The sequence below is a fragment of the Adiantum capillus-veneris genome, chromosome 7, assembly GCF_014529385.1.
Source record: "Adiantum capillus-veneris isolate H3 chromosome 7, ASM1452938v2, whole genome shotgun sequence".
Lineage (NCBI taxonomy): Eukaryota > Viridiplantae > Streptophyta > Polypodiopsida > Polypodiales > Pteridaceae > Adiantum > Adiantum capillus-veneris.
The window spans coordinates 83,775,555-83,802,759 of record NC_140937.1 but is presented as its reverse complement, the minus strand read 5'-3'; the positions used below and the strand labels follow the sequence as shown (position 1 = coordinate 83,802,759).

The 27,205-nt window shown below is 45.3% G+C and overlaps 1 protein-coding gene across 6 annotated transcripts; it reads left to right on the top strand.

The window, feature by feature from the left end:
- Nucleotides 1–209: 209 nt before the first annotated feature.
- LOC147454140 (transcription regulator NOT2/NOT3/NOT5 family protein) lies at nt 210–27,205 on the top strand. 6 transcript variants are annotated; one of them, XM_086516166.1, is made up of 15 exons: nt 210–497; nt 921–1,052; nt 1,240–1,356; nt 9,600–9,650; nt 9,903–9,992; nt 10,094–10,240; nt 10,325–10,450; nt 23,547–24,245; nt 24,370–24,522; nt 25,302–25,491; nt 25,582–25,742; nt 26,023–26,286; nt 26,415–26,567; nt 26,645–26,826; nt 26,906–27,205. In XM_086516166.1, the coding sequence occupies exons 1-15, from the start codon at nt 405–407 to the stop codon at nt 26,970–26,972; spliced, it is 2,625 nt and encodes an 874-aa protein (XP_086372292.1). In that variant the 5' UTR covers nt 210–404; the 3' UTR covers nt 26,973–27,205. The 6 variants fall into 6 exon arrangements, with proteins under 6 accessions (XP_086372292.1, XP_086372288.1, XP_086372289.1 ...); XM_086516162.1 differs by having other exon boundaries at nt 25,257–25,491; XM_086516163.1 differs by having other exon boundaries at nt 211–497; nt 25,263–25,491.

The following is a 27,205-nucleotide window of genomic DNA, read 5'->3' as shown; positions in this document are numbered from 1 at the left end:
TCTCTTTATGTGTGTGAAAAATCCACCTACTGGCAAATCATTCAATCTCTTTATGGACTGCCCAACGTCCAACACCCTTTGGTCTAGTGCGATTGAACTAAATCAAACACACTCCCAAATTGTTCAATCTCTTTATGTGTGAAAAACCCCCTACTGGGCTTGACATTGCTAGTACACAATGACTTCGGAAAAGTTCTCACTTCTAAAGTGTATATGTGAACGCTCCATCCTCCCGCCCATCTTTACATCGCGTTCTCAACTCCATCAGTCAGCCGCGTTTCGAATCAGCATAGCTACTGTGTTGTGGCAGTTCAAGGAGCGTGACAGACATCTTTTGCTTTGCGGAGAGAAGCATAGTCGCAGAGTTGAGAGTCTTTTAGCTTGTCTCTAGCTCGGTCACTGCCATGGGTGCTACGCGCAAGTTACAGGGTGAGATCGACAAGGTTTTGAAGAAGGTTCAGGAAGGAGTCGATGTTTTTGACAGCATTTGGAACAAGGTTTGTCCACACTTATCTGTCCAGGGTCTGCTTGTAAACAACATGCTCTGGACATGGTTTTACAGATTTGTGTCCGCGCACATGCGGAGTGGCTGTGTACATAAACACAATTCCTTCCATTCATGCCCATCCATGCCTCTGCATTTAATAAACTGTCCGAAATGCCCACCCATCGCACATAGTCTTAACATTGAGACCTTCCTAAAACATTGACATCACACCAATAAGAATGTATTCTCTAAATTATGCATATAGATCTTCATGCATGAACATTAGTACTGTGGCATCATGCATGAACATTAGTACTGTGGCATCGCTCGTTTTTGCTTGTGAAGCTAAAATTTACATAATATGAATGTTTTGAGTTTTGCCAGGAACATACTTCTTTGGTCTTCTTCTTGTTATTTTCTGTTGTTGGTTCAGGTCTATGACACCGAAAATGCCAACCAGAAGGAGAAATTTGAGGCAGACCTGAAGAAAGAAATAAAGAAGCTACAAAGATACAGAGACCAGATCAAAACCTGGCTTCAGTCTTCGGAAATTAAGGACAAGAAGGTCGAATCTATTTGTTGTGATAATCTATTCCAGGGTTTACAATCAAAAGTGAAATCTTTATTAACAGCATTGTCGTGGTTTATACATTGTGAACTTAATGGTTTATTGCAACACAATGGCTTTGATTCAGAGTTATTTTACCAGCCTATCTACACCCATCTGTATTTTGACATCAAGCACCATGCAGGCTTTGTTGGATGCTCGGAAGCTAATTGAACGGGAGATGGAACGCTTTAAAGTTTGTGAAAAAGAAACCAAAACCAAAGCTTTTTCCAAAGAGGGACTTGGTCAACAGCCTAAAACTGTAAGCTTTCTTAGCGTGTTTCACCCTAGAAGTCTGACTTACATATACTTATATATATATATATATATATATATATATGTCATGAGAGAGAGAGAGAGAGAGAGAGAGAGAGAGAGAGAGAGAGAGAAGAGGAGAATTTTAACGTCGTAGGAAACTATCACAAGAGACCTTAAAGATCTATCCGACGAGGAGAGTTGAACTCAAGACTTGTTATTCAAGAGGGAAATGGCATAACCAGAGAGAGAGAGAGAGAGAGAGAGAGAGAGAGAGAGAGAGAGAGAGAGAGAGAGAGAGAGAGAGATGATGAAATGAAATGAAATGTAATATTAACATCTTCAAAAGGCCAAAGTGACCTATGAGACCAAAAGGTTACATGTGGCGAATCTAATACCAGGTCTGGGATGTTGCAAATTACTAACGTGTAAAAATTGATGACGTGGCAACTGTATGGATTTTCGCAAAACGCACCGGCAGCTTTTGGCGCTAGTGTTTTTTGGACCAGATGCTTTTGAGTTTGAAGCTTTTAATGTAACAGCTTTTTAGGTCAACAACCTTTAAATATGTGCCATGGGCTCATTCTTTGGCATGCTTCAGTGCGCAGGTGCAGAGGGTGGAGTACCGACAATGTACTGTGTTTAAGTAATATAAAGAAATACTGAAAGGAGCGTCAACGTTTGGGGCCAGTGCTCTCTCTTGGGGTGGAATTCCGTCACTCCGTGTCTTGTGTTGTGCGTCTCTTTCAGTTCAGTTGTTATTTGAAGTGCTTAAAGTTTTTCAGTTTGTTGTTTCCTGTTGGCACGTGGTGCCCGTCCCTGCGACATTCTAGCGGGGGATCTCGACAAGATGGAGTACCGACATCAACTCAGGTTGAAGAGAATGATGAAGTACTCCAAAGACCTGAAATATGTGAAGTTTCTGAAGAGGTCAACTTTAGATGGCGAGAAGCCGTCTACTGAGTAGTCACCTCTCAGGTTGGCCATGAAGACAAAAGCAAAGTTGAGTTGAGAGAAGCTGTACTCGCAAAAAGAGTTTGACGACGCTGTAGAGCAGTAGATCAGTCAATTGATGAAAAGCACAAGAAGAAAAGCAAATTAGAGGATCACCCTGGTTACCTAGGCCGGAAATTGACATTATGGGGTCCTAGGCCGGAAATTGACTCTTAAGATGGCTAGTAGATCCAAGAAGCGTGTTCGTTTCAAGGACGACCCCGATTCTTCTTTGTCTTTGGAGAGTTTCGACGTTTCCTCTCTCTCTACTTCCAGTGAGGATGAGAAAAGGCGGAAGAAGCAGCGAAAGACCAAGAAAAATCTAAAAGAAAGCCTAGAAAGCACAGAAAGCAATCTAGCAATTCAGAGGAAGAAACCTCGTTTTCTTCCGATAATTCAGATAGTGAGAGAAAGGAAAAGAAGACTAACGCATTCAAGGATGAGGGTCAAGCAATAAAGTTTGACACTTTTTCAATCGTCAAGGATGTTCGTCGAGCTCTTGCATTCATACAACATTTTGACATCGCTTTTTCCTCCGAAGCCTCCAAGGTACAAAAGACGTCTTTTTTGAAAGGTAATGCACAGACATGGTGGTTGAGCTTGCTCATGCAAAAGGAAGCACCCAAGAAGTGGGTAAAGTTCAAAAGACACTCCACTTTGACGTGTTTGATGGAGGAGTATGAAGAGGACGTCATCACGACGTGGACTTCAATAGACGATACTTGGGCTACATATTATCAATGGTTTTGGAACATCTTTTTGCTAGTTGCTTCTATTTAGAAGATCCCTTTTTTTGGAGTAGGTTGGGTGGTTTTGTTGTGGCTTATCGAAAGAGATCCGGAGGTATTGTTTGAAGCCAAAATCCAAGAGCATTCATAAGCTCATGGGTAAAACCGGCCCGTAGGGCAGTAGGCTTTGGCTTTCACCCAAAATTCTTTACTTTAGACACACAGAGAGAACGTGCAAAGGAAACCTGTGACGGGAATTAACACTTAAGCGCGCACACGACTCGGAAGCTAGAATGCTCCGAGCAGACGCCGACAACCTGTAGACCTCAAAATTGGCGGCCCTCCGGTATTTCTTTTTACTTCGAGACAAAGTAGAGTCCTGGGAATCCTTTACTTGTATCCCGCTAGATACTACCTGTTTTGGCCAAATTTCGGCAGCATAATAACCCCAAAACTTGCACGAAATCAATTCCCCTGCTGGTACTCACTTCCACTGGCATAAACCCTCTGATTTCTGCCCAAAAACAGTAAATTCAGCTCGCTGTATTTACTGGTTTTTGCACTGTTTTCAGCCCTAAACAGTCCCCGAATTGTCCTCTGCCAGTGGGGCACTGTTCCCAATGGTTCTGGCGTCCGTATGGTTGAAAAACAGTCAATTTACAGCGCATACACAGCGCTGAAAACGCACCATTATGGTGAGGTTATGACCCTCACCGGTGCCTACTTTGGAGTAGCAATTACCTACCCTTGTTCTTGCTCAAGGAGGCTCTTGCCTCAGCACAACAACACAAAAGCACGAAACCACATAGCTGTACATCAGTCAAATGAGGAGCCCTCTTGTGGGGCATCACATAATTGCACGTAGGGGGGAGAGAGAGCAGTGTAGTGTGCAGAGCATCACTCCTAGCACCACACTGTACATAGAAGGGAAAGGAAGGACTCCATAGCTCTTAACCTGTGACCAAAAGCTGAAAAATGAGTCTCCCATCTACAAATTCAGCGCTACTTCTTGATGCAAGAGGAAAGTGCAAAAAAATGTACCACTTGGTGCGTTTATAGGCATTTTTCCGTTTCGGGATTGCTGCCAAAAAACCTCCTGACTGGTTGCCCAGTTGACTTCGCGGCAAAGTTGTAAAATGTTCCCCTTGTCATTTCGAAGGTAACGACGCGAACACATTTTATGGCCCAAAATATTAGTTCCCTAATTTTTAGGAGATGCTTCCGTTGGGCTCCCACTGGTCATCTGACCATCTATCCTCATTGGGTCCGCATCCAAAAGTGCAATGTGGCCCAACTATCGAATACTTTCTGTTGGTGATCCGACCTTGACTTTATGCCTTATGCCTTTATTGAGTTCACTTCCTAGTATCCACCAACTTGCAAAGTGCGAGGGGGGGACCTACATGATCTTGCACTGAGCCTAGACATCCTCTTACTATACGAATTCCAGTGCCGACCAACTTCCCGTCTGCGGGTGAAACTACCGTTCACATTGGCCATACAATGTCCGACCATTTGCAACTTCAAAAAGAGGGTCTCAAAAATAAAACAAAAATCATTGGAAAGAAACCAACAACTAATATGTGATGAGTAACTTATTTCTGCAGCCTGCGCTCGCTGTTGCTGCTCCCCTCGCTGTGCCTTCGCTCCCCCCCTCCCCCCCCCCCCCCCGCTGCCCGCTCCTCCCCCACCCGCTACCCTGCCTACCGCGCCAGTGCCCGCCCACACTACCTGCCCATCCGTGTTGCCTGCCCGCCTCTGCTGCCCCCGCCATCCCCTCCCGCTGCTGTCACCCAGCCCCCCTCCCTCCCGTCCGTTGCTCGCCTGTGTTTCTTCTTCACCCCGACTTATCCTTGCAATTCGGCCCCTCCAGCACCGCGTCAGTCACTGGGGCAGTGCTTTATACGCCTTATTGCAGCATCCTTCCGTCGCCCTCTTCTTTCGCCACAGTAGTAGACACAGATAGAGGCTCTAGCTTCGCCACAGAGGGACTCGTTAGAAGCCCCCTCGTCGGACCCCGTTGAGCCCACCATTCGACTTGCTCTCTCGCCGAGAGAGCAAGCAAGCCTTGCCGGAGAGGTAGAGCGATTGTAGGCGACTTCGGTCATCTGCAAGATTCTCGGCACCCGACCTAGCAGAGGAGAGCTGCGGTGACCTGACAAAGAAGCGGATTCCATTCCATTGGGGGTCTGGACAAAAACAAGCTTTCGAAAAGCTTAAGTATCTACTCAGTCACGGACCTGTTCTCACCGTCCTTGATCTTCGCAAACCTTTCGAGGTATACTGCGATGCATCTGGAGATTGTGTAGGAGCAGTTTTGAACCAAGAGGGTCACGCGATAGCCTATGAGAGTCGGCGCCTTAAAGATGCAGAGTTGCATGCCTCCATATACGAAAAAGAGCTAATGGCAGTAATTCATGCTCTTTCCATTTGGAAACACTATCTATTAGGAGCTGATTTTATAATCAAGACACATCATCAAAGTCTTCGCTACTTTCTCACACAGAGAAAGTTATCAGAAAAGCAGATGAGATGGGCCAACTTTCTTTCAATGTTTCATTTTCAGATTTTACACACTTCTGGAACAAAGAATGCAATTGCAGATGCTCTCTCCAGGCGTCCAAAGATCAATGCACTAACAACAATTTATCATGAGGAACTAGAATCTCTCAGCGAGATGTATCCTCAAGATCCAAACTTCGCCACAATTTGGGCAGATCTTCAAGCTGGTCACTCAAAGCCACCTTATTCTATCAGGGATAATACACTCTATCGTCAACAAGCAATATGCATAGCTCAGTCCTTACGACAAAAGGTGATGGATGAAGCACATAATTCTCCTTATGCCGGGCATCGGGGAATTGCTTCCACCACTAGTGCCCTCGAAAGGTATTTCTTTTGGCCAACACTCCGTGCGGACATTGAAAAATATGTACGTGAGTGTTTAGTTTGCCAAAAGGTAAAATATGACAGACATAAAGTTTATGGCAAGTTTCAGCCGCTCCCTGTGCCTAACACGCCATGGGAAAGTATTGCCATGGATTTTATTACGGATCTTCCTCGATCCAAGAATGGAAATGATGCAATCTGGACTATAGTAGACAGATTCAGTAAGCAAGCCCATTTTCTTCCAGTAAAGAAGACGATCAAAGCTGATCACATGGCTAGAATATTTCTAGCTCAGATTTTTAAACACCATGGATTGCCAAAGACTATTGTCAGCGATAGAGATTCCCGCATGACTAGTCTATTTTGGCAGGCATTGTTGGAAAACTTGGGAACTAAGCTTGATTTTTCATCAGCTTATCACCCTCAAACAGATGGTCAAAGCGAAATCGCTAATGCCACTGTTTTAGATCTCCTCAAGTGCTATGTTTCGGAACGACAATCCGAATGGGAACAGTACTTACCAATAGTTGAGTTTGTGTATAATAATACCATACATTCCTCAACTGGTAAAGCCCCCTTCGAAATTATTTACGGGAAGCAACTCTTACTTCCTATTATGGTGACCAAAGAAAACATCTTCGTCGCAGATGAATTTGTGCGCAATATTGATATTGCCCATCAACAAGTAAAGCAAGTGATTCTTCGTACTCAAGAGCAACAGAAGAGAAAAGCAAACAAGCACAGAAGGAATCTCAATCTTGAAAAAGGACAATATGTCCTGCTTCGGTTTGAGAAAGCTAGATTGAAAAAGCGGGTCGGCAAAGGGAAAGTTGTCAAACTTTCCCATAGATTCTACGGCCCTTTCAAAATTACAGATAAAGTCAATGATGTGACTTTCAGATTGGATTTGCCTTCTCACTGGCGCATCCACAATGCTTTTCATGTCAGTCTCCTCCGACCATATGTTGGACCTCCTCCAGTGGCGCCCGTACAAGAAGATCCTCCAGAAGTCGAAGAGACTGAGGAAATCCTTCAACCTGAACAGATAATACACCACTCGTAGATACAACTCAAGTCGGGGAGTCTACATTGAAAGTATTTAGTCAAGTTCAAGAATTACACTCCTATAGATGCAAAGTGGATGACTGAGTCCAATCTTAAGGACTACCCTGACATCTTGCACAGTTATGTTGACGCTCTACAGTTGAGGTCAACTGTTTAGAACCAAGAGGGATGTAACTAAGTCAGACTTTGTAAATAATTAATTTATTTACGAGAACAGAATCATCTAATTAGTTGTGTGCACACCAGAATAGACCTAGCAGTTCTAAGGCCTCAAGTGAGCCTAAATGCGAGCCACAACACCTCAGAGGGACCTTAGCAGAAATTACCCTGAAGCCCTAGTGATTGGGAAATCGGGTCTTCAGAAAGGGGTAAGCAGTAGCCTCAGATTTTAGGCTCAGGAAAAATACGCGCGTCAGTACAAGCACATGAATGAGATGGGGTCCTTAGAACAGTGACCCTAAGGCTAATAAAGCTAATAAAGCCTTAGGGTAAGTTTCGTTAAATTAAATTTAACGGTCTGTGCCCGGGCAGGCGGCCGGACAAGTGTGAACAGGTAAAGGCGGTGCAGTGCAAGTGCGGCATTGCGCCGGCAGACCTTTGGTATTCTCATAAAAGAATCATTGGTAGCATTTGTTAGTTAGTTGCACATTTTTAATTAATGAGCTAGAAGTTTTTAAAGTCAAAAGTTGAATGGTTTTTAAGTTTTTAAAGTAAGTGTGCCAAGTGGCACACTTACCAATGCAAACTAACTCTCTCTCACTCTCTCTCACCCTCTCTCTCTTCCTAGCGTCCCTTCTCCCTGATGGCTATTTAGGAGCCCCCCTCCCCCATTTTCAGGGTTGGCAGTGCACCTACCCCCCCTAATGTGAGCGTGCTCTACGCGGTGGAGCCCTCCATTGAAGCTTGAGAGCAGCCCCTTGCGACATATGTGGTAGCCTTGTGCTCCCATTGTCAAGAACAAGGGATCTCACAGTCATAGACACCTTCTGGTGAGGTTTCATCGCGAGAAGCTGCCGTAGACGCTCTCTTAGCAGAGTGCGGCTGCTGTAATTCTCTGTTTTCAGCCCCTAATCACCTCGATTAGGGCTGTTTTCAGCAGATCAGCCATAGAAATTCTCTTGAGTATTTGAAGTGCAATTAAACGTCAGTTTACGATTCCGTATTTTTGTGACATTCGGCCAAGATTAGCAGCGTTTTCAGAGGTCTACACCAGCGTTTTTGCATCGCTGTCCCAACGTTTTTCCAGCCCTAAGAAGCAGCGTTTTTCCTCAGCTATCAAGTCTGTAGATCAGCCTAGACTTGGCGCAACAGTGACCGACTCGCAGCATTCGGTTTTCAACCTTAGCATCGTCATCGTCGTCCGCACCGTCGACTTCGACATAGCATCACTTAGACTGACAGCATCAGCACCTTGTATCAGATTTGTGCAATCAATAGCATAGACTTCTCTCGCCATCGAGAGAAGGGCCCTTGGAGGAGGGTTTGACAACTCTTCTGGTGTCATATTCTCTTCTCTCTCTCTCTCTCTCTCAGTCTCAACACCTTCACTCACAGTGTCTGCCACTTTGTTTGTGATCATTTGCACTCTTATCACTTAAGGAACGGGAGGCTCTCCCTTCTGTAGTAAAAGGAACCCTTGAGCACAGTTCGGAGCACTCATCTTGAGCAAAGTTCAACATTCACTTCCGTTGCACCTTACACAACAATACGAGAGCATGGGCACCATAGGGACCACAAATGGTCTGTTGGCAGTGTTCTTGACTCGGGCTTGGGATGGACGCCAGATTCGGTAGATTACTGGTTTTTAGTGGCTCGTTAGCACACAAACGGATTGTAGTGGGGGTTCTTCTTGCATGTGGTGGACACCTCTCGGCTTGCCCTTGGTAAGGTCTAATTTTCAAAGCTAAAAATTAGCCATATAGTGTATGATGTGTAGACATATTTTACCACTTGTATGACCATGTATATAGGATGTATCCGCCTTCTAGACTTCTAAATATTAGGTTTCATATGATCTCTAGAAATATGTGTGTTTCGTATTATGTTTCTTCTTGGCATTTTCGAAACGGATGAAAACAAAATGCCTCGAAACGACGAAACGACTGCTTTTGTCTTGGCTGCTATGTTCCAGTTTTCAGTCTCAGTTTGTTATTGAGTAGATTATTCGTCAGTTGGGTGATTTCAGGCGACCTTGTGTTGAGGGGCTTGTGGGTCATACGAAAGACAATGGTGGTTTACATCATTGATTCAATTGCCATTGGCTCTTTCTCCCCAAAAAACTTTTCCATTCGTTCTTAGTCCATTGTTAGGCTTGTTGTACCAGGAGGTGGGCAGATGTTCTGACAAAAGAAAAAAGAGGGAGAGGCAAGAGGTGCATGCAGCTGAGGCGTCTTGGCATTTCAAGATTAATTCTCAGCCTTTATTAAAAACAAACCTTCTCCTTCTCTTGCCACGCTATGCTCTTCCATGTATGAGTTTTAATTTTTTCTAGATTTGGATACTTTGATGATACTTAATTATATAGTGTTGGATTTACCATTATGATATCCTTCATGATGATTTTTATCTTTTGCAGGATCCTAGAGAGAAAGCTAAAGGTGAATCAAGAGACTGGCTGAACAACATGGTGTGTATCATGTCTTTAAACATTTTTCTTTTTGAAAATTATGAGGACTTTATGTTTGTATGTCTGTGCATGCACTGCTTTGTATTTCTGTCTTATCTTAATAACCTCAAAGGCAATGCCACAAGATGAGAACACCTAATTTTGGCGTCTACAGTGCTTGATACTCTCAAAAGGTTATGTGTGGGTGTGCTTAGTAGGATATCAGCTCAAGTATAATATTCCCAACCTTTGATGTTGCCTCACTTGGCTCAGGTCAGTGAGTTGGAGTCTCAAGTGGATATTTTTGAGGCAGAGTTGGAGGGTCTGACAGTAAAGAAGGGGAAAAGCCGACCAAATAGATTGGTAATTGAGCTCTTTCTTATGATGATGTATGAACTTGCTGCACAAAAGCTTGCTTTGGTTTTTTGGTTTCTCAAATGTTTAAACTTTGATTGGTATTTCAGATACATTTAGAGGAGTCTATCAGTAGGCATAAGCAGCACATTATCAAGCTTGAACAAATTTTAAGGCTTTTGGACAATGATGGTGTGAGCCCCGAACAGGTCAATGAAGTCAAAGACCTTGTTGAAGACTATGTCGAGCGTAATCAGGTGTGTATCTTGCTACAAGCGTTTGGGTAGGTTCATTGTAATAAGATACGTGCTGGTGACAGCTCATTCCTTTGTTATGTCTAGGACGACTTCGATGAATTTGCTGATGTGGATGAGTTTTACTCTTCAATACCTCTTGAAAAGATTGAGGCCTTAGAAAACATGGAGTCGATAGCTAGCGTGACCTCAGTGCTTTTGAACAAAGAAAAGGTCAGTAAGTGTTTTGGTATGGAGTACATGGATTTGCTTGATCTTTGTCCAAGTGCAAATGAAAGAGTGTAAGCTTGTTAGTTATATACTGTACAGCAGGGGTTATACTAGCTTAGGCACTTTATGATTGTTGGTTGTGGAATTTTGAAAGAAGCAGGGCTCTCAACTGTTTAAAAGCTTAGTACAGTATTTCTGAAGCACTTCTATAAAGCACAAGTTAAAAATTGACCAAGATGTGTGCACGTGCACACTGAGAGGGAGGATGGCTAGATTAATGTCGTGTAGAGACAAAAAAAAACTAATCATGCGGCAAAATCGTATAAGAATAGCCTGTATCCTGTGATGTCATAAAAAGTACAGTACAACAAATACAAGTGTAAGTGAGTGGGTGTGAATGATACATGGGTATAGTCATATGTAGGAGAGGGAGGGTGGCTATGGATGGAGCTCTAACATTGTAAAACCCAATGCATACCTATGTGATGGGGTAAGTACAATATGAATGCAATAGTAGTTAGTTTGGTCATGTGGTAACGGATGGGTGTAGGGTATCATAGTTTTGGGACCCCTATGTTAATACTACTAGGATGGGAGTGTGTTGGGGCTAAATGTATAATTTTGGATATTGTTGGGGTTCATTATGGCTGATCTTGCCCTGCATCTCCACATGAGAGCAACTCACCGTGTATTGGGCATGGATGATGTTAGTGGGGATGTTGTAGTATGTAGTCAAGAAAGCTTCATTCCCCGCTGCTTTTTAGTTTTTGGCATTCTTGTATGCTAGTGGTTGGTTCGGGCTGGCCACCCATTGCATTGCATGTAGATCGCATGGATGGAGCCTTCTAGATTCCATCTGGTCATTATTGGGCCAGATGGTGGGATTTCCCTTTTTACTTATATTTAAGGGATTTTAGGTCTTTCCCACGTCTATTATTTTGTTGGACAATTGCCCTTCCTACATTTACTTGTTGTTCTAACGAGCCTCGGTAGCACCATTGACAGTGTGCTCTTCGCACTTTGTGTCTCGGATTGGGCTGGTAACTAGTATTTCTTACACTTGGCTCGGGACCTATTTCATGGAGCAGCAAGCGGCAACTCATGGTTGCGTTTTCATCGACAGAGGGGGAGAACAGGGATTTCTTGACTGTTGCTACAATTCTTTTGTGCTACAATCGGAGTTGCACTGCTCTTGCCTAGAACCCAATGTTTTGCTCAAACCAAACATATAGAGGTTCAATATCACTATGTTTGGGGGTGAATTCGGCAAGAGATCTATCATCCCAAGTATCGTCCTATAGTGGACAATGAACCAGACATCGTCACGTGATATGAAGATTTGTTTCTTAGATGATTGTACCCGTGACTTCTATTTGCTATTTTAGCAACAGGTTTTGAGAGGGGTCTTAGAATTTCTTTCCTTGCTGCTTCATGGTGTTTGGCATTCTTGTATTGCTAGTGAAACCGGCCCGTAGGGTGGTAGACTTTGGCTTTTACCCAAAATTTTACTTTAGACTTTAGGACACAGAGAAACTTTGCAAATAAAATTGGTAACTGGAATTAACACTTCGAACACACACTGCTTGGAAGCTAGTGCGCTCCAAGCAAACATCGACAACCTGTTCACCCCAAAGATTGGCGCCCCTTTCTGTATTTCTTTATTTTTATCAAAAAGGGAATAAAATTTCCTACGAGCTCTCTCTCATAATCCGGGCTGAAAAGGACCTGTTCTGGCCCGATTTCGGTAGCATAACTGTACTAGGAAACTTCAGAGACAAAATCCCCACGCAATGGATGACTGTCCCAGCGCATACGTACACTTTACAAAACCTCGCGAGAATCTGCAGCACGCAAAATCTCTGTTTTCTACCCTTAAATTGTGCCAGATCAGATCTCCTCGCTTCCCCGGATGTCCTGGGGGTATAAGGGACCGATTAGGGCCGAAACCCTAAACATGCAAATTTACACAGCAGGCTGTAATTTTCTGTTTTGGGCTCCGTTTCGCGAGCCGAACGCATGCGTAGCAAGCCCTTGTACTCTTGCACCTGTTGGACTACTTGCCCTCCGAATCGTACAAGATTTCTCGTGAATTTTTTTTCGAATTCACTTGTACCTACAGGGGATTAGCAATTAGCTAATCCAGTACTTGGACAAGAGGCTCTTGCCTTGGCATATGCGCATGAACCCTCATAACTGTACATACAAATGAGTACCCCTCGAGTTGGGCATCACACTACATAGTGCAAGGGAGAAGGCAAGCTTTCCATTAAAGCTTCGTCACCTGCATCAACTAGTCACACACACTCTGTAGTCACACACACTACATAGTGCAAGGGAGAAGGCAAGCTTTCCATTAAAGCTTCGTCACCTGCATCAACTAGTCACAGACACTCTGTAGTCACAATGAGAGAGAGAGGCAGCCCCAAACTTCCCCAAATCGATTCTAGCGCCCAAGATTGGCTGAGGTGGCAAGATTTGACCTTCTGAAGCCTCTAGTATTGCCAAGTGTCCACTATGTCTCTTTTGAGTTAATTTCCTAGTACCCACCAAGTATTAAGTGTTGTGAGGGGCCTAAATGACTTTGAACTGAGCCTAGACATACTTTTATTGCTCAGATTCCAGTGTTGGTCGGCCCGACCAACTTGTGGCGACGAGGCCTTCCTGTCTGCGGGTGAAACTCTCGGCCGTTGACCGTTTCACACTGGCCATACAATATCTGGTCATTTGCAACCTTAAAAAGAGGATCCCATATATTAAATAAAAATCATTGGAAAGAAACCAACAACTAAGGTTAGCAGTTGCCACGCCTTGTGACATACCCCCCTCTGTGTCATACCATGGTACTTAAAGACATTGTACATGAACAACCGTGGCATCTGATCAGATTTTATCTTCTTGATAGGAATGAAATGGGCCTGTTTATTGAACCTGTAGATAATGGTCCACATACCATCATTCTTTGTCGGTGTTCTTGGAAGATCAAAGATAAAATCCATTCCCATGGCTTATTCGGAATCGGCAATGGCTGTAACAACCTTGGTACCTTTTGTCGGTCAAATTTGACCTTTTGGCAAATCACCCATGCTCTCACAAAGGCATCCATATCTCTCCTCAAAGTAGGCTAATAAAATAATTTCTCTACCCCTTTCTCTGTTGCATCAATTCCACGATGCCTTGCATACGGTGGGACATGACTTTCTATCACAAGGCGAGCACCACGTGCCAATAGAAAAGAACAGACTAAACAACCTTTAAGCACTTCAAATAACAACTGAACGGAAATAGAGAGAGACGACACGTGACACGGAGTGGCGGAATTCCACCCCAGAGAGTATTGGCCCCAAACCTTGGCGCCCCTATCGGTATTTCTTTATATTACTGTTGATTCGCAAAGTAGAACAGCCGGGGAGCACCTGCTCTGCAATCTGCGCGCTAAAAAGTGCCAAAGAGGGCCCCCAAGGCTCATATTTAAAGGCCCAAAGCCTAAAAGCATCAAATATGAAAAGCTGACCCCAAAAAATCACTTTTCTAAAATTTCGGGATTTCTCTAAAAATCCGCTGCGAATTTCGGGACGTCCGTACAGGTGCCACATCATCATATTTTGATGTGCAAAGTCTTTTGAGTGTGTTCTGCTTTATTTTTAATGCCTTTGTCACTTGGGCCCCATCGGACGGGGTCCCATAAGTTGGTGGGAACTCTTCTTCAAAAATAGGCCACTCGTCAAGACTTTGTAAGTCTGTAAAACTTCTTCTTCTTCTTCTGCTGCTTCTTCGTAGGGTTTCTGATTTTAGGATTAGGGTTTCAGCAGAATTAGGGTTTTGTGTAGAATTAGGGTTAGGGTTTCAGCAGAATTAGGGTTTCAAGCAGAATTTAGGGTTAAGGTTTCTGCTCTTGGGCAACCACGTCATCACTTTGTGACACTTCTTCTGTTACTTGTTCTTCTTAGGGTTTAGGCTTCGCGGCCACATCTGTAAGTTGGCTCCATTCTTTAGGCTTTGACACGTCAGCAGTTTGTTACATCTCCCGCTCTTGAAAGAGAGTAATCGTCCTCGATTACAGTATATCTGCAAAACAACTCAAGTTAGCTCAAAAATTTCCGAGGGACATTCCCAGGGACAATCAGTTTGCTCTTTTTATTAAGGAGTTAGCTTCTCCTTTCAGCTCTTTTGATCAAGGAGTTAGCTTCTTCTTTCGGCTGTTTTGATCAAGGAGTTAGCTTCTCCTTTCGTCCAAATCGGAACTCTTGATATTCCGGCGTAGTAAAATTAGCTATTGCACCCAGATTGTATTGATCTTCCACGGGTGTCTTGATGCACTAAAATTACATACCTAGGTAATCTCATCCAATTAGGAATATTCAGTAGTTGGCACATCACAATGCAACACAAATGCTTACATATGCATGTTACAAGACATAGAAACATAAAGGCGCCGATGAACACTCCCCCCGCAAATAACCATCCAGGTGCGGGCCATGAGCTGTTCAACCACTCCCTCATCACTCTTCCCGCAAATAACCTAAAAGGTCCGGGCCATGAGATATAGAGGCCTTTTACAACCAAACGCCCCCCAGACCGCAGCCTGCGTCGTTTGGAGGTGCTGAGAGTAACCACTCCTGAGACTTCTTAATACTCCTTCCGCATAACCATCCAGGTCCGGGCCATGAGTAACAAGAACAATACTCCCCCCGTAAATAACCACAAGGGTCCATGCCATGAGTGACAACAAAAATACTCCCCCCGTAAATAACCACAAGGGTCCGGGCCATGAGTAAAAAAGAAACAACACTTTTCAATCATTCAATACTCCCCCCGCAAATAACCACAAGGGTCCGGGCCATGAGTATAAACTAGCATTCTCAAACATCATTTCTCACTTCTCCACCGGGAAGTAAAATCACCAATCATTGAAACCAGTATCAAACGAGAGTCAAACAATTCAAATCGGCACCCAAACAGGTTCAAAACAGATACCATCCATTTCAAACAAATTGCAAACAGGATCACCAAATAAGATCAAACAAAGCAATCTCGACATCAGTCGAGCTCGAAAAGTCGATTGCCTTTCCATCTTGAAACTTGCACCGAAAATTAGGGTTAGGTTCCTTCCATGAGCTCGTAGCCAAGCACAGCATGGTCCGTCAGCTCTTGGACAAACAGTGTTGCTTTGGCGGCGATGGTAGTCTCAAGAGATAGCAATCACATCGAACTTCCAAGGTTATCAACTCAAGAAGAGACATCTATTGAGAGATGTCGAGAAATTTCAAGATATAATCTGATAGGGTGTCCATGGCAAGCATTTCAAGATACCCCTCTCTGCCAGAAGTTGCACTCTGAAGGAAGATGTCAGAAACCATATAACTTTGGGCAATTTTTTTTTTCTTTTTTTCTTGAAAGCTTGCCAAGTACTTGGAGTATGCTGCTTGGTAGCTGTAGACATCAACAGCTGCATGGCACTGCTTCTGAGAAAAACAGTGACTTGAAACAAATCTGGATCCTTCTCTTGCAAGTGATCTTAATTGGCTTATGCCTTGTAAGACATGAGCGGTGAAGATGGGAGCGCGCTCGATGCGCGATGAAGTATGGGTGGGAGTGGCTAATAAGTCCGGGTGAAGATACCTCACATAATAATTCCAATAGCTCTGTCTGCTCTTTTGTAGGACCGGTATGCTTTCAGAAAAGCACACGCCTGATGCTCTGATACCACTATCACAAGGCGGGCACCACGTGCCAACAGAAAAGAACAGACTAAACTACCTTTAAGGACTTCAAATAACAACTAAACTGAAATAGAGAGAGACGACACGCAACACGGAGTGGCGGAATTCCACCCCAGAGAGTATTGGCCCCAAACCTTGGCGCCCCTTTCGGTATTTCTTTATATTACTGTTGATTCGCAAAGTACAACAGTCGGGGAGCACTTGCTCTGCAATCTGCACTCTAAAAAGTGCCAAAGAGGGCCCCCAAGGCTCATATTTAAAGGCCCAAAGTCTAAAAGCATCAAATATGAAAAGTTGACCCCAAGAAATCACTTTCCTAAAATTTCGGGATTTCCCTAAAAATCCGCCGCGAATTTCGGGACGTCCACAGGTGCCACATCATCATATTTTGATGTGCAAAGTCTTTTGAGTGTGTTTTGCGTTATTTTTAATGCCTTTATGTCACTTGGGCCCCATCGAACGGGGTCCCATAAGTTGGTGGGAACTCTTCTTTAAAAATAGGTCACTCGTCAAGACTTTGTAAGTCTGTAAAACTTCTTCTTCTTCTTTTGCTCCTTCTTCGTAGGGTTTCTGATTTTAGGGTTAGGGTTTCAGATAGAATGAGGGTTTTTGATTTTAGGGTTAGGGTTTTGGGTTAGGGTTTCAACAAAATTAGGGTTTCGTGCAAAATTAGGGTTTTTGATTTTAGGGTTAGGGTTTTAGCAGAATTAGGGTTTCGGGCAGAATCATTGGCCTTTTGTTGAGTCTTTGTAATAACGTCCACCCAAGAGGTCGTCATTTCTCTGTGTTGCTCTTCCTCCTCTTTGATGGCTCACACTTGCTCTTTGATCGTGTTGAGCTCTTCTATTACTGAAGGTTGCAGTTCTCCTTCTTGAAGTGTATTTCGTGATTGTGCCTCTGTGAGCTCCCTCTTGAGTGACGCAATCTCTTCGTCTTGGGCTGTCACACGATCTCCCAGTGCAATGATCTTGCTTTCTTGGGCCAGAACACGATCTTCGAGCAGATTTATTGTACCTAAAAGGTGGCGGTTAATCTTGTTAATGGTCTCGACCATTTCTTCTTTGCACTTTTGGACCGTGTCTTCTAGGGGGTTGGGCTTGTCATTCTGCTTCCTCATGGTTGGTCGTTACTAACAGATGGACGAGACGAAATGTTGCGGAGATCTACACGCACCCAGGCTTCCACATTATACATACATGTTCCACATACATGGCATATTCCATTTCTGCAATTTTCTAAAAAACTGCAACTTGTGAGTTTTACTGTATCTGAAATCTGCTACTTCCTGCTATTTTGTGAGAAACTGCAGAAATTGGGAATCTGCTCTGATATTTGAAAGAAACTGCCTGGACACATTTTTGACTGCTGCAGGGGGTTGGACCAGCACGTTTGAGGGGGGGGGGGGGTGCTGGGGCTGGGGAATGTCATGTTGCAGAAACCTGCAGGGGACGGGACCAGTACGTTGAAAAGGGGGGCACGCTGGGGCCGAGTGCAGCTCGGGTACTTCAGCAGGTCACGCGCGCCGGGGCTGAGTACAGCTTGCGTAGCTTCAGCAGGTCAGGCGCGCTGGAGAGAGTGCAGCTTCAGCAGGCTACAGCAGGTCACGTATGCTGGGAGAGAGTGCAGCAGGTCACACGCGCACACACACACACAGAGAGAGAGAGAGAGAGAGAGAGAGAGAGAGAGAGAGAGAGAGAGAGAGAGAGAGAGAGAGAGAGAGAGAGAGAGAGAGAGAGAGAAATGAAATGAAATGTTATATTAACGTCTTCAAAAGGCCATAGTGACCTATGAGACCAGAAAGTTACAAGGTAGTGGATCTGATACAAAGTCAGAGTAACAAAATAACCTAATCAACAGTACAAAACAAAGATATATATTATGGGATTCTAGATTGGTCGATGTGAGCTAAGCCGAAAACTAAACAAAAATGGGCGGCTAGCTGGGATAGCTGAATCACAAAAGATCTAGCATCGGTCGTTGGCGAATCTCATCAATTTTCTCCATGGGTAGTAGTCTGACCGGGCGTCGTGCATGCCTGGCCAGAGTGCTCTGAATCTTTTGACGTAGCCTCCGTCGATGCTGTGTAGTCTTGCGCAATCGTGGGCGCCTGGATTTCCCAAGTTCAATCGCTCGGTCAATCAGTGTGCCTTTGGTGTGAGACGGGGGGGAGCTTTGCTGTGGGAGTGGCTCTTGCGGCTGTCTCGTGTCTGCTCTGAAGAAGTCTGTAATCCGTCTTTGAGACTGGTCAGCCTCGCCATTCATCAGGCTCTCTCTGTGTTTGCGCAGCTCGAGCAAGAACAAACCCAGGCATCTTTGATCTTCGTATCCCATTACTCTTGAGAGTGGTCCAAAACCCTCTCTGAACAAGCAATGGAAGCGGCCTCGTATCTCGTAGTAGACGGGGCAGCGGCATGTGTAATGCAGCTCTGTCTCAGGTTCCATGTTACACAAGGGGCATGTCCTGGCCTCTGCTGGTACTTCGCTGTATCTCCCGGTTTCAATCCGCAGCTGGTGAGATGATGTGCGTAATTGGCCAATAGCACATCGTATCCCATGAGACAGGTGGGTATCCATGTATCTGGGTCCCATCACAAAACCATCTTCCGTAAGCTGGAGAAGGTGGTCTCTGTAGAAAGCCAACTTCGTGCCTAGTTCTTGTGCTGGTTGTATCCATGTCCTCCTGGTGTCTAGCTGGGTCAGGTCTTGGCGGATGAGCTTGGTGATCTCCGACTGTGTAAGAATGAGAGATGGTGCATCCAATGAGAGTATTGGAATGATGGCAGCTTGTCTATGCTGAACCGATGCGCCTGAAACCATGATGTCATCTCCCCATACCAGCATGTTGTATCTCCTTGTATGGCTAACTGTCGAGAGGACTCAAGTGCTATGCGAGCATATCTGTCTCTGGGAAGTTCCCATGTGCGGTTTATGAAGGAGACTGATCTGGTGAGCGTCTCTACCACTAGTGGGGGAGCCGCCAGCTCTTCTCGGATAATGGCCCGTGGTACTGATGCCTTGGCTCTAATGAGCCGCGAGATCATAGAGACGAGAGGTTTCTCCATGTTCCCCCATCCGTCTGTGCGACCCGGCCTCCCGTGGTGATCCAATGAAGGTCCCCATATCTCTGCCCCATAGAGCAATGCTGAGGCCACCAAGGTGTCAAAAAGCCAGAGCTTCGTCCGGGGTTCCTGAAACTGAACCTGCAAACACATCCTCTCTAATCTACCCAATGCTGCGTGGGCTCTATTCAGGCTGGTCTCGGTTGCTCTTCTGAGTGAGAATGTGGGTCCAATAAAAACCACTCCAAGGTAAGTGTAAGTGTCTGTGTACTCCAGAGTCTCCTGGCCGTATGTGAATGTAGGTGCTGATCTCCTGATCCACTGTGGGGTGGTATTAAACACCATAACCTTGGTTTTACCAAGGTTGACAGAAAAACCACTTTCGTGGGCAAACGTATGCAAAGCATCCAATTGGCATTGCATGCCCTTTGGGGATTCGGAGATCAACACAATATCGTCCACATATAACAAAAGTGGAATCCATGTCCCTGCCAACTGTGCACCTTTATCCCCGTCTCTGTCAATGTAGTCAGAAACCTCATCCACATACATACCGAAAAGAGTAGGAGAGAGCGGGCAACCCTGCTTCACCCCAATAGTGGAGTGAAATGGTATTGAGAGTCCCTCCGGGGTGCGTACATGCCCTACTACTGATCTGTATAATGCCATGATCCCCCAAATGAGCTCTATGGGTACTCCCATTTCTTGTAATCTGCGCATCAATCTAGCTCTGGGTACTGTGTCAAAAGCTTTGCGGAAGTCCACAAAGCTACAGTAGATCCGTCTCCTATGAGATCTGCCTTCCTCGATGATGGCCCTGAGCGTCAAGATGTGGTCAAGAGTAGAGAAGCCTCTCCTGAACCCCGCCTGCCCAGTTGCCCGCAGTCCTTCCCTCTCTGCCCATCTACTCAGCTGTTGCTCAAGAATGGATGCATACAATCTTGCCAGTGTGTGCCCAATCATAATAGTGCGATAGTTCCCAGGCTCCATGGGGTCTCCTGATTTGAAGATAGGTACGATCGTAGATAGGCTCCAAGTGTCCGGTAGGCCCTCACACATGGCACGGTTGAACATAACTGCTAGAAGCTCTGCTAGTAAGTCTTTGGCATGCATGAAATGCTTAGCGACTAGGCCCTCATGATCATATGCTCTCCCGGTCTTCATCTTGTCAATAACTTTTTTCACCATCTCAGCGGTGAAAAAGACACATGTGTGTGGGCATGGATCAGGGGGGTTGGGGAGGGGCGGCTGTCTAGGTACTGTGTACAGAGATGATGCGTACTGACCCCAGGTCTCTGTGGAGGAAATAGCGGGGGGGGGGGGGACTGCTCATGAAAGAGCCGCCACGCCTCGCGCGAGTGCTGACTCAAGAATAGCTGATATAGATCTTGCCCGAGTCGAGCCAAAAAAGCCCTCTTCTTTCGCTGCGCCAGGCGTCGGAAGTTCATCTGTGATCGTCTGTGAGTGATGTCCCCCAACAACACCTCCCTCTGAAGTCTGGCTCTAATCTGGCGGCACTCCTCATCGTACCAGCTGTTCTGAGGCATGCTCTCAGATCGGCGGTTCTGCTCAGGCTGGGTGTGTGGGTATGCTTTTGCTGCTGCCTCATGTAATGTCTGTGTCAGTATAGTAGTTAGCTCCTCCAGAGGTCGCCCCGAGTCTTCAGTGCATAGGCGTCGGTAGATTCCGTCCATGTATACAGAGTCCGTCTCCCTTGTGAATGTGTAGCGAGTAGGGGCTGCTACTTGTGGCCTGTGTGCTGCACTGAACTGGAAGGAGATGGTCATTGACACCAGAGCATGATCTACTGCCACCCCGACCGGTCTGGGCCCAACTGTGAGATCCTGGATACTAGAGATGAGGTTCGGTTGTGCCATGACATAGTCCACCGTGCTGGCTCCATGTCTGTGTGGGAAGCATGTAAAACCTCCCGTAGCGGGAAATCTCTGTAGGCCGTTCAAGATGGCCAATCCATGTGCAGTGCCCATGTCTATCAGGTGTCTCTCATACTCAGTATATTCCCTATCGTGTGATAGTCTGGAAAGGCCCGTTTCTGCCACATCTATCTCTCTTAGCATCTCCTCTGAAGTATCATAAAACACTGCTTGGTGATGGGGAATCCTAGCATTGAAGTCCCCGAGGATGATAATGTCGCCGTCTCTAGAGAACTCCCATATGTCATCATCCAAAATAGAGAAAGTGGATTGTCCTCTGGGTGGTGCATAAACTGATGTACTCGGGGGGAAGTAACAAATAGCTAGATAGAGGTATCTGCCTGTCTTTGCTTTCAGTCTTACCCACATGTACCTAGCCTGCTTGTCCCTGTGGGCTATATGTATTAGTGGCTGCAGATCCTCTCTAAATAACACTGCCACTCCTCCCGAGCCCCGCCCTCTGTGCTCTGAGTGTGTCTCCTGTCTGTAGGCTGTCTCCCACCTGTATCCACTGATGTGAGGCATGGATTGCCCAGGGGCCTGGTGTGTCTCAGAGTAGAAGATGATGTCTCTTCCAGTAAAGCTGTCCTCAAAAGCACCCACATCAAGACGCATAGATCCATTGCAGTTCCAGGCAGCTACTTTGAGTGTGGTCCCATAAGACTCGCACCGTCATGTGGAGCGTCGCTCAAGTATTATCACTTTTCCGTCTCGGTAAAAAGCGATCTTGCCTTTTCCCCTTGCCGCTCTAATCTCCGGCATTACTTCCTGCATATGAGCGATTTGCGAGAGGGTGAGATCATCCCCGAGAAAGATGCCAATCTCTTTAAGAGTTGGTCTTTTCTTCAAGAAAGACTTCTTTGCCTCCATGGAGGGAAAACGGAGGATGAGTGCTCTTTCTTTTGAGGTTTCTCCACTGCCTCCGTTTTTCTTTATGTTCTCCACTCTCCATGCCCTTGTGTGTGTCGGCTCATGAATCCCCATCAAGGTTGTGAGTTCTTTTACTTCCTCGTCCACATTGCCTTTGTCTTTAAGACCGCAAATTCTCACATGTAAAGCGCGCACCCTTCTCCTATGCTCCTCCTCTAGTGTCTGGTTAATGATGTTGTTTGGTGTGGACGTGGGCGTTATCTCCTTGTCTTTTCCTTTTTTGGCCACCTTGATCCATTTCTCGGCTTCGTCCTCCTTCTGTTGGGTTTTGGGAAGAACATCCACCCAAGAAGTCGTCATTTCTTTGTTCTTCTCCCTCTTTGATGGCCCGTACTTGTTCCTTGATCGTGTTGATTTCTTCGATTACCGAGGGTTGCAGTTCGCCCTCTTCCAGTGTGTTTCTTGATCGGGCTTCGGCGAGTTCTTTCTTGAGTGATGCGATCTCTTCCTCTTGGGTCGTCACTCGGTCTTCTAGCGTGCTTATTTTGCTCTCTTGGATCAGCACATGTCCTTCGAGTATGTTTATTGTGCCCCAGAGACTACGGTTCATTTTGGTAATGGTCTCCGTCATTTCTTTTTTACATTTTTGAATGGCATTCTCTAGGGGGTCGGCTTTATCGTTTGTCTTCCTCATGCTCGCTCGCCGTCCGCAAGGGGGTGAGGCCGTTGGGCGTGCGGGGGGAGTCGGCCGCACGGTGGGAGAGAAAAAAGGGGGGGGGGGTGGGGGAGTACGGTAGAGAGAGTGAGAGAGAAGGTGGGGGGGGGGGGGGGGGGGGGGATGGTAGATAGAGTGGGGGGGGGGGGGGGGGCTTTAAAAAAATAAAAAAAATTAATTTAATTCCCTACGCGTAGAGGATAAACATCCTACGCGTGAAAGAAAAAAAGGGGGAGGGCAGGGACAATCTACGCGTAGGGGAAGGGGGGAAGGGGGGGGGGGGGGGGACATTCTACGCGTAGGGAATGAAGGCACAAGCTACGCGTAGAGAGTACCGCAGCGCGGGCGCAAGGGGCAGGGGGGACGCAAGGTGGACGGGGGTGCAGGCGGGAACGGGGATGTGGTGCGTCAGAGCAGCAGCAGGGGGGGGAGGCGAGCGGGAGCGCGAGGGGCAGCAGGGCAGCAGCAGCAGCAGCAGGGGGAGGTGAGCGCGGCAGAGCAGCAGCAGAGAGAGAGAGAGAGAGAGAGAGAGAGAGAGAGAGAGAGAGAGAGAGAGAGAGAGAGAGAGAGAGAGAAATGAAATGAAATGTTATATAACGTCTTCAGAAGGCCTGAATGACCTATGAGACCAGAAAGTTACAATGTGATGGATTTGATATAAAGTCAGAGTAACAAAAATGACAAAATAAAATGCTATGGAATCTGAAACAGCTAGGTGTGATCTAAGCAGCTAGCATCGGTTGCTGGGGAGAGAGAGAGAGAGAGAGAGAGAGAGAGAGAGAGAGAGAGAGTCCTTTGCAGGTGTCAAAAGATGGTTTTTTATTGTCTCAACCTGCGGATGATAACAGTACGCAGCAGGGTGGTGGTGACAGTGGGAGCAAAACACCACCCCTGCAGACACAGCAAGACCCACCTGCAGTAGGGTCAGTTTCTGTGCCTGCAGTGAATCCTTCTACCTCACTATTAAATGGTACCAATGGTGTTGGTAGCCCTACTATATTGTCATCGGTTAGGGTCCCAAAGATCAGCAATCAGTCAGTGCCTTCATCGCCTGTTAGTTTTGTAAGTGCTGTGACAGAAGAAGAAGCAGGAAGCTATCTAGGACGCAATCTTAGTCTCACAAGAGGTGGAGGAAGAGGAACTCTGCCATTGAGCGCCAATGCTGGGCAGCCTTCACCGATTGTTTCCATTGGAATGGTTAGCAGCTCCGCTGCAGTGACCCCTTCCAGTGGTCATGGTATTGGATCGTCTATTCCAGATTTGAGTAAAAGAAGTACTTTGGCAGGTGACGAGAGGTTAATGACTGGAGGTTTAACACAACAGCTAAATCCATCTGGATCTCAAAGCAGATTTATGCAGCCTACCTCGAAACTAGCAGACATTGTTGCTGAGACAGGATCGTCTACAGATGGAGGCATCATTGGAGGTAGTAGGATATTCTCTCCTCCCGGAAGTCAATGGAGGTCTCCCTCTGCAATTCCTTTCCAATCACCGGAAACAGTAAGTATGTCGTTTAGGTTATGCATGTATTCACGTCCCTCTAGGTTTATCTGAATGGCATATAGGAGGCACTCTTAAACTTCACGATCTCTTGTCTTACGCACATTCTTTTCTAATGCTCTAGGGTCAATTCTTGACAAGGACAGAGATAGCTCCTGATCAAAAGCAGAAGTTTTTGCAACGTTTGCAGCAGGTCTCCCAGCAGCAGCAGCATAATAATCCTCTCTTGGCAAGTGCACAACAGATGTCACACCTTGCAGCCACAAATCAGAAGCAGGTTAAGCTTGTTTAACAAGTTTTGCACTGAAGATTTGAGATGCATATTAAAAATAGAAGAGAAATAACGAAGGGACTTTTTCTAACTATTGTTTCTCGTTTTTGCTTGTTTGTTCTTTGTATTATTTAATATTGCGAAACTTTCGTACCTGTATCTGCATGTTTCTAATGGGTTTGCGAACTCTGAAAAATTCTTTAAGGAAGAAAGTTTGTTGTGTCCTGCCAAGTTAGGAGGAGGTAGAACTTATTGCTGAAAGAAGTATGCTATGTGCCATTTGGAAGTATGCAATGAGCTGGGAATACTATGCATGATGGAGCTGATGGTTATATTGTCTAAATGGATGACTAGCATGAGTCTAAATGGATGACTAGCATGAGTCTATACGTTGTGCTTTCCTTTAAAGGTGAATTTGGGCTTATTCTGGCTTCATCTATGTATATGCCTGTGTATAAGGAATATCATAGGGATATTTGGAGTGTGTTTCTGCAACCACCCAACTGTTATGTGTCAGAAGATGTGGCTGCTTTGACTCCATTGTGGCATGCCTTTTGAATTGGTATTTGATGAAAAGTTATGCTGTTTCAATGTGAAGTCTGTATTCATACCTTTTTTATTTATTCCCTTTGGCTTAAGGTGAAACTTTGTTTAAAGTGCAGAATTATTGATTCTATATGACAACCATTAATTTGCAAACACAATTCATCACAAGATTGTGCAAGCTAACTCAATGGCAGGTACAGTTGCAGTTATTACAAAATCAACCAGGTTCTTTGTTGCAGAGCGCAGTTTTGCAGCAGCAGCAGCAACAGTCAGGTCTTACTCTTGGAGCGCAAAGTCAAGTTACGTCCACACCCACGACTCCATCTCAAACAGGCCTGCAACAAGGATTACAGGCACAACAACAAGCCACAAGTATGCCTGCTGCTCAGCAGATAGCTCTTTCAACAGGAGGTCTGGGAAAAGAAAATGGTGTGCTTACCATCTTGAGGTTGAATCTCTTTACAGTTCATATTCACTTCTTTCCCATACTGACAGATGCTCCTGCTTGATTTGTAGCAGAGTCCACTTCCACCCGAATGGGAGACCTTTCAGTGTCGAATCCACAACACAAACTTCTGGACGATGTGAAGAATGAGACCGCAACATTAAACACCCCGTACGCCCGGCCTGCTTTCAAAAGTGAGGATGATTTGAAAAATGCAGACACTTTTGATGTACCAGTAAGGTTCTTTTTCTCATTCTATGTTATAGGGGTCGATGTAATGGCTGCAACATGGTATGTAACATGTATCTTGTTCTTTTTTTTGGTAGGGGCTGGACCGGGCTACGCTTGCAGAGCTCAGCCGGTGGTCAGGCCTGCTTTCAAAAGTGAGGATGATTTGAAAAATGCAGACACTTTTGATGTACCAGTAAGGTTCTTTTTCTCATTCTATGTTATAGGGGTCGATGTAATGGCTGCAACATGGTATGTAACATGTATCTTGTTCTTTTTTTTGGTAGGTGGCTGGACCGGGTACGCTTGCAGAGCTCAGCCGGTGGTCTAGTAATGTTGAACCAGGGGGTCAGAATGTGCAGTCAGCTCAAACATCGGCTTCTGGACCTGGTGTGATTGGTCGCCGAAGCGGATCTGACTTAGGAGCTATAGGGGACAATCTAATTAGCACAGCTCCCAATGATCAGCTTTTTAATCTGCAAATGCTTGAGGCAGCCAGTCATAAAATGCCTTTACCCCAGGACTCAGAACAATCCAGAAGTTACACACCTGTAAGCAGCTATGTCATTTTGTGTTCAGTTATTTTCGCATGTATTGGAGTTAGTCTGTGCGTTTTGCTTTTTGAACTCCTATGTATTGACTTTTACGCACGTCAACAATAGGCTTGTGTTTGCTTTAGGAATCAAGTATCTGGTTTTTTTGTGAACGACAGAGACATCCTGCGGTGACTCCTTCGAGCTATCCTCAAACGCCTGCAGAAGTGATAGATAATCCTGCATTTTGGGAGCGTCTGGACACAGATGTTTTGTTTTTTGCTTTCTACTACCAACAGGTTTTATTTTTTCAGTTATTTTTTGTGGTCAATAGCCAATATTTTGGATAGCTTTTTATGTTCTGGTGTTTCCTTAGGGTACATACCAGCAATATTTGGCCGCAAGGGAGCTAAAGAAGCAGTCTTGGAGATATCACAAGAAATACAACACATGGTTCCAGCGACATGAGGAGCCCAAAGTGACAACGGATGAGTATGAGCAGGGGACATACGTCTATTTTGATTTCCATATTCTTCATGATGACTTCGGGCAAGGATGGTGAGTAGTTTGAGTGGATATTCAAAGGTCTGCTGTTGTGTTGTGTTGCTTCTGGTTCCGATTTTTCTTCGTCTTGCAGGTGTCAGCGTATCAAAACGGAGTTTACATTCGAGTACAGCTATCTAGAAGATGAGCTTGTCGTGTAGTGTACTTCTATCTTCTTGAATATGAAAGCCAACCCTTTGTAAGTTGTGTACAAAAAAAAGAGGCAGGGGGGGGCAGGTATAATAATGACAAATGTACGAATTTCCTTTGCTTCTCATATTGCTGTGTTCATCGCTCTGTAAGGAAAATCGTGACTTGCGACATGTTTGGTATCTATTTTGTTGCTGTAATGCAAGTCAAGTTGAAAGCAAGTCAAATTATTTGACAATCCAGA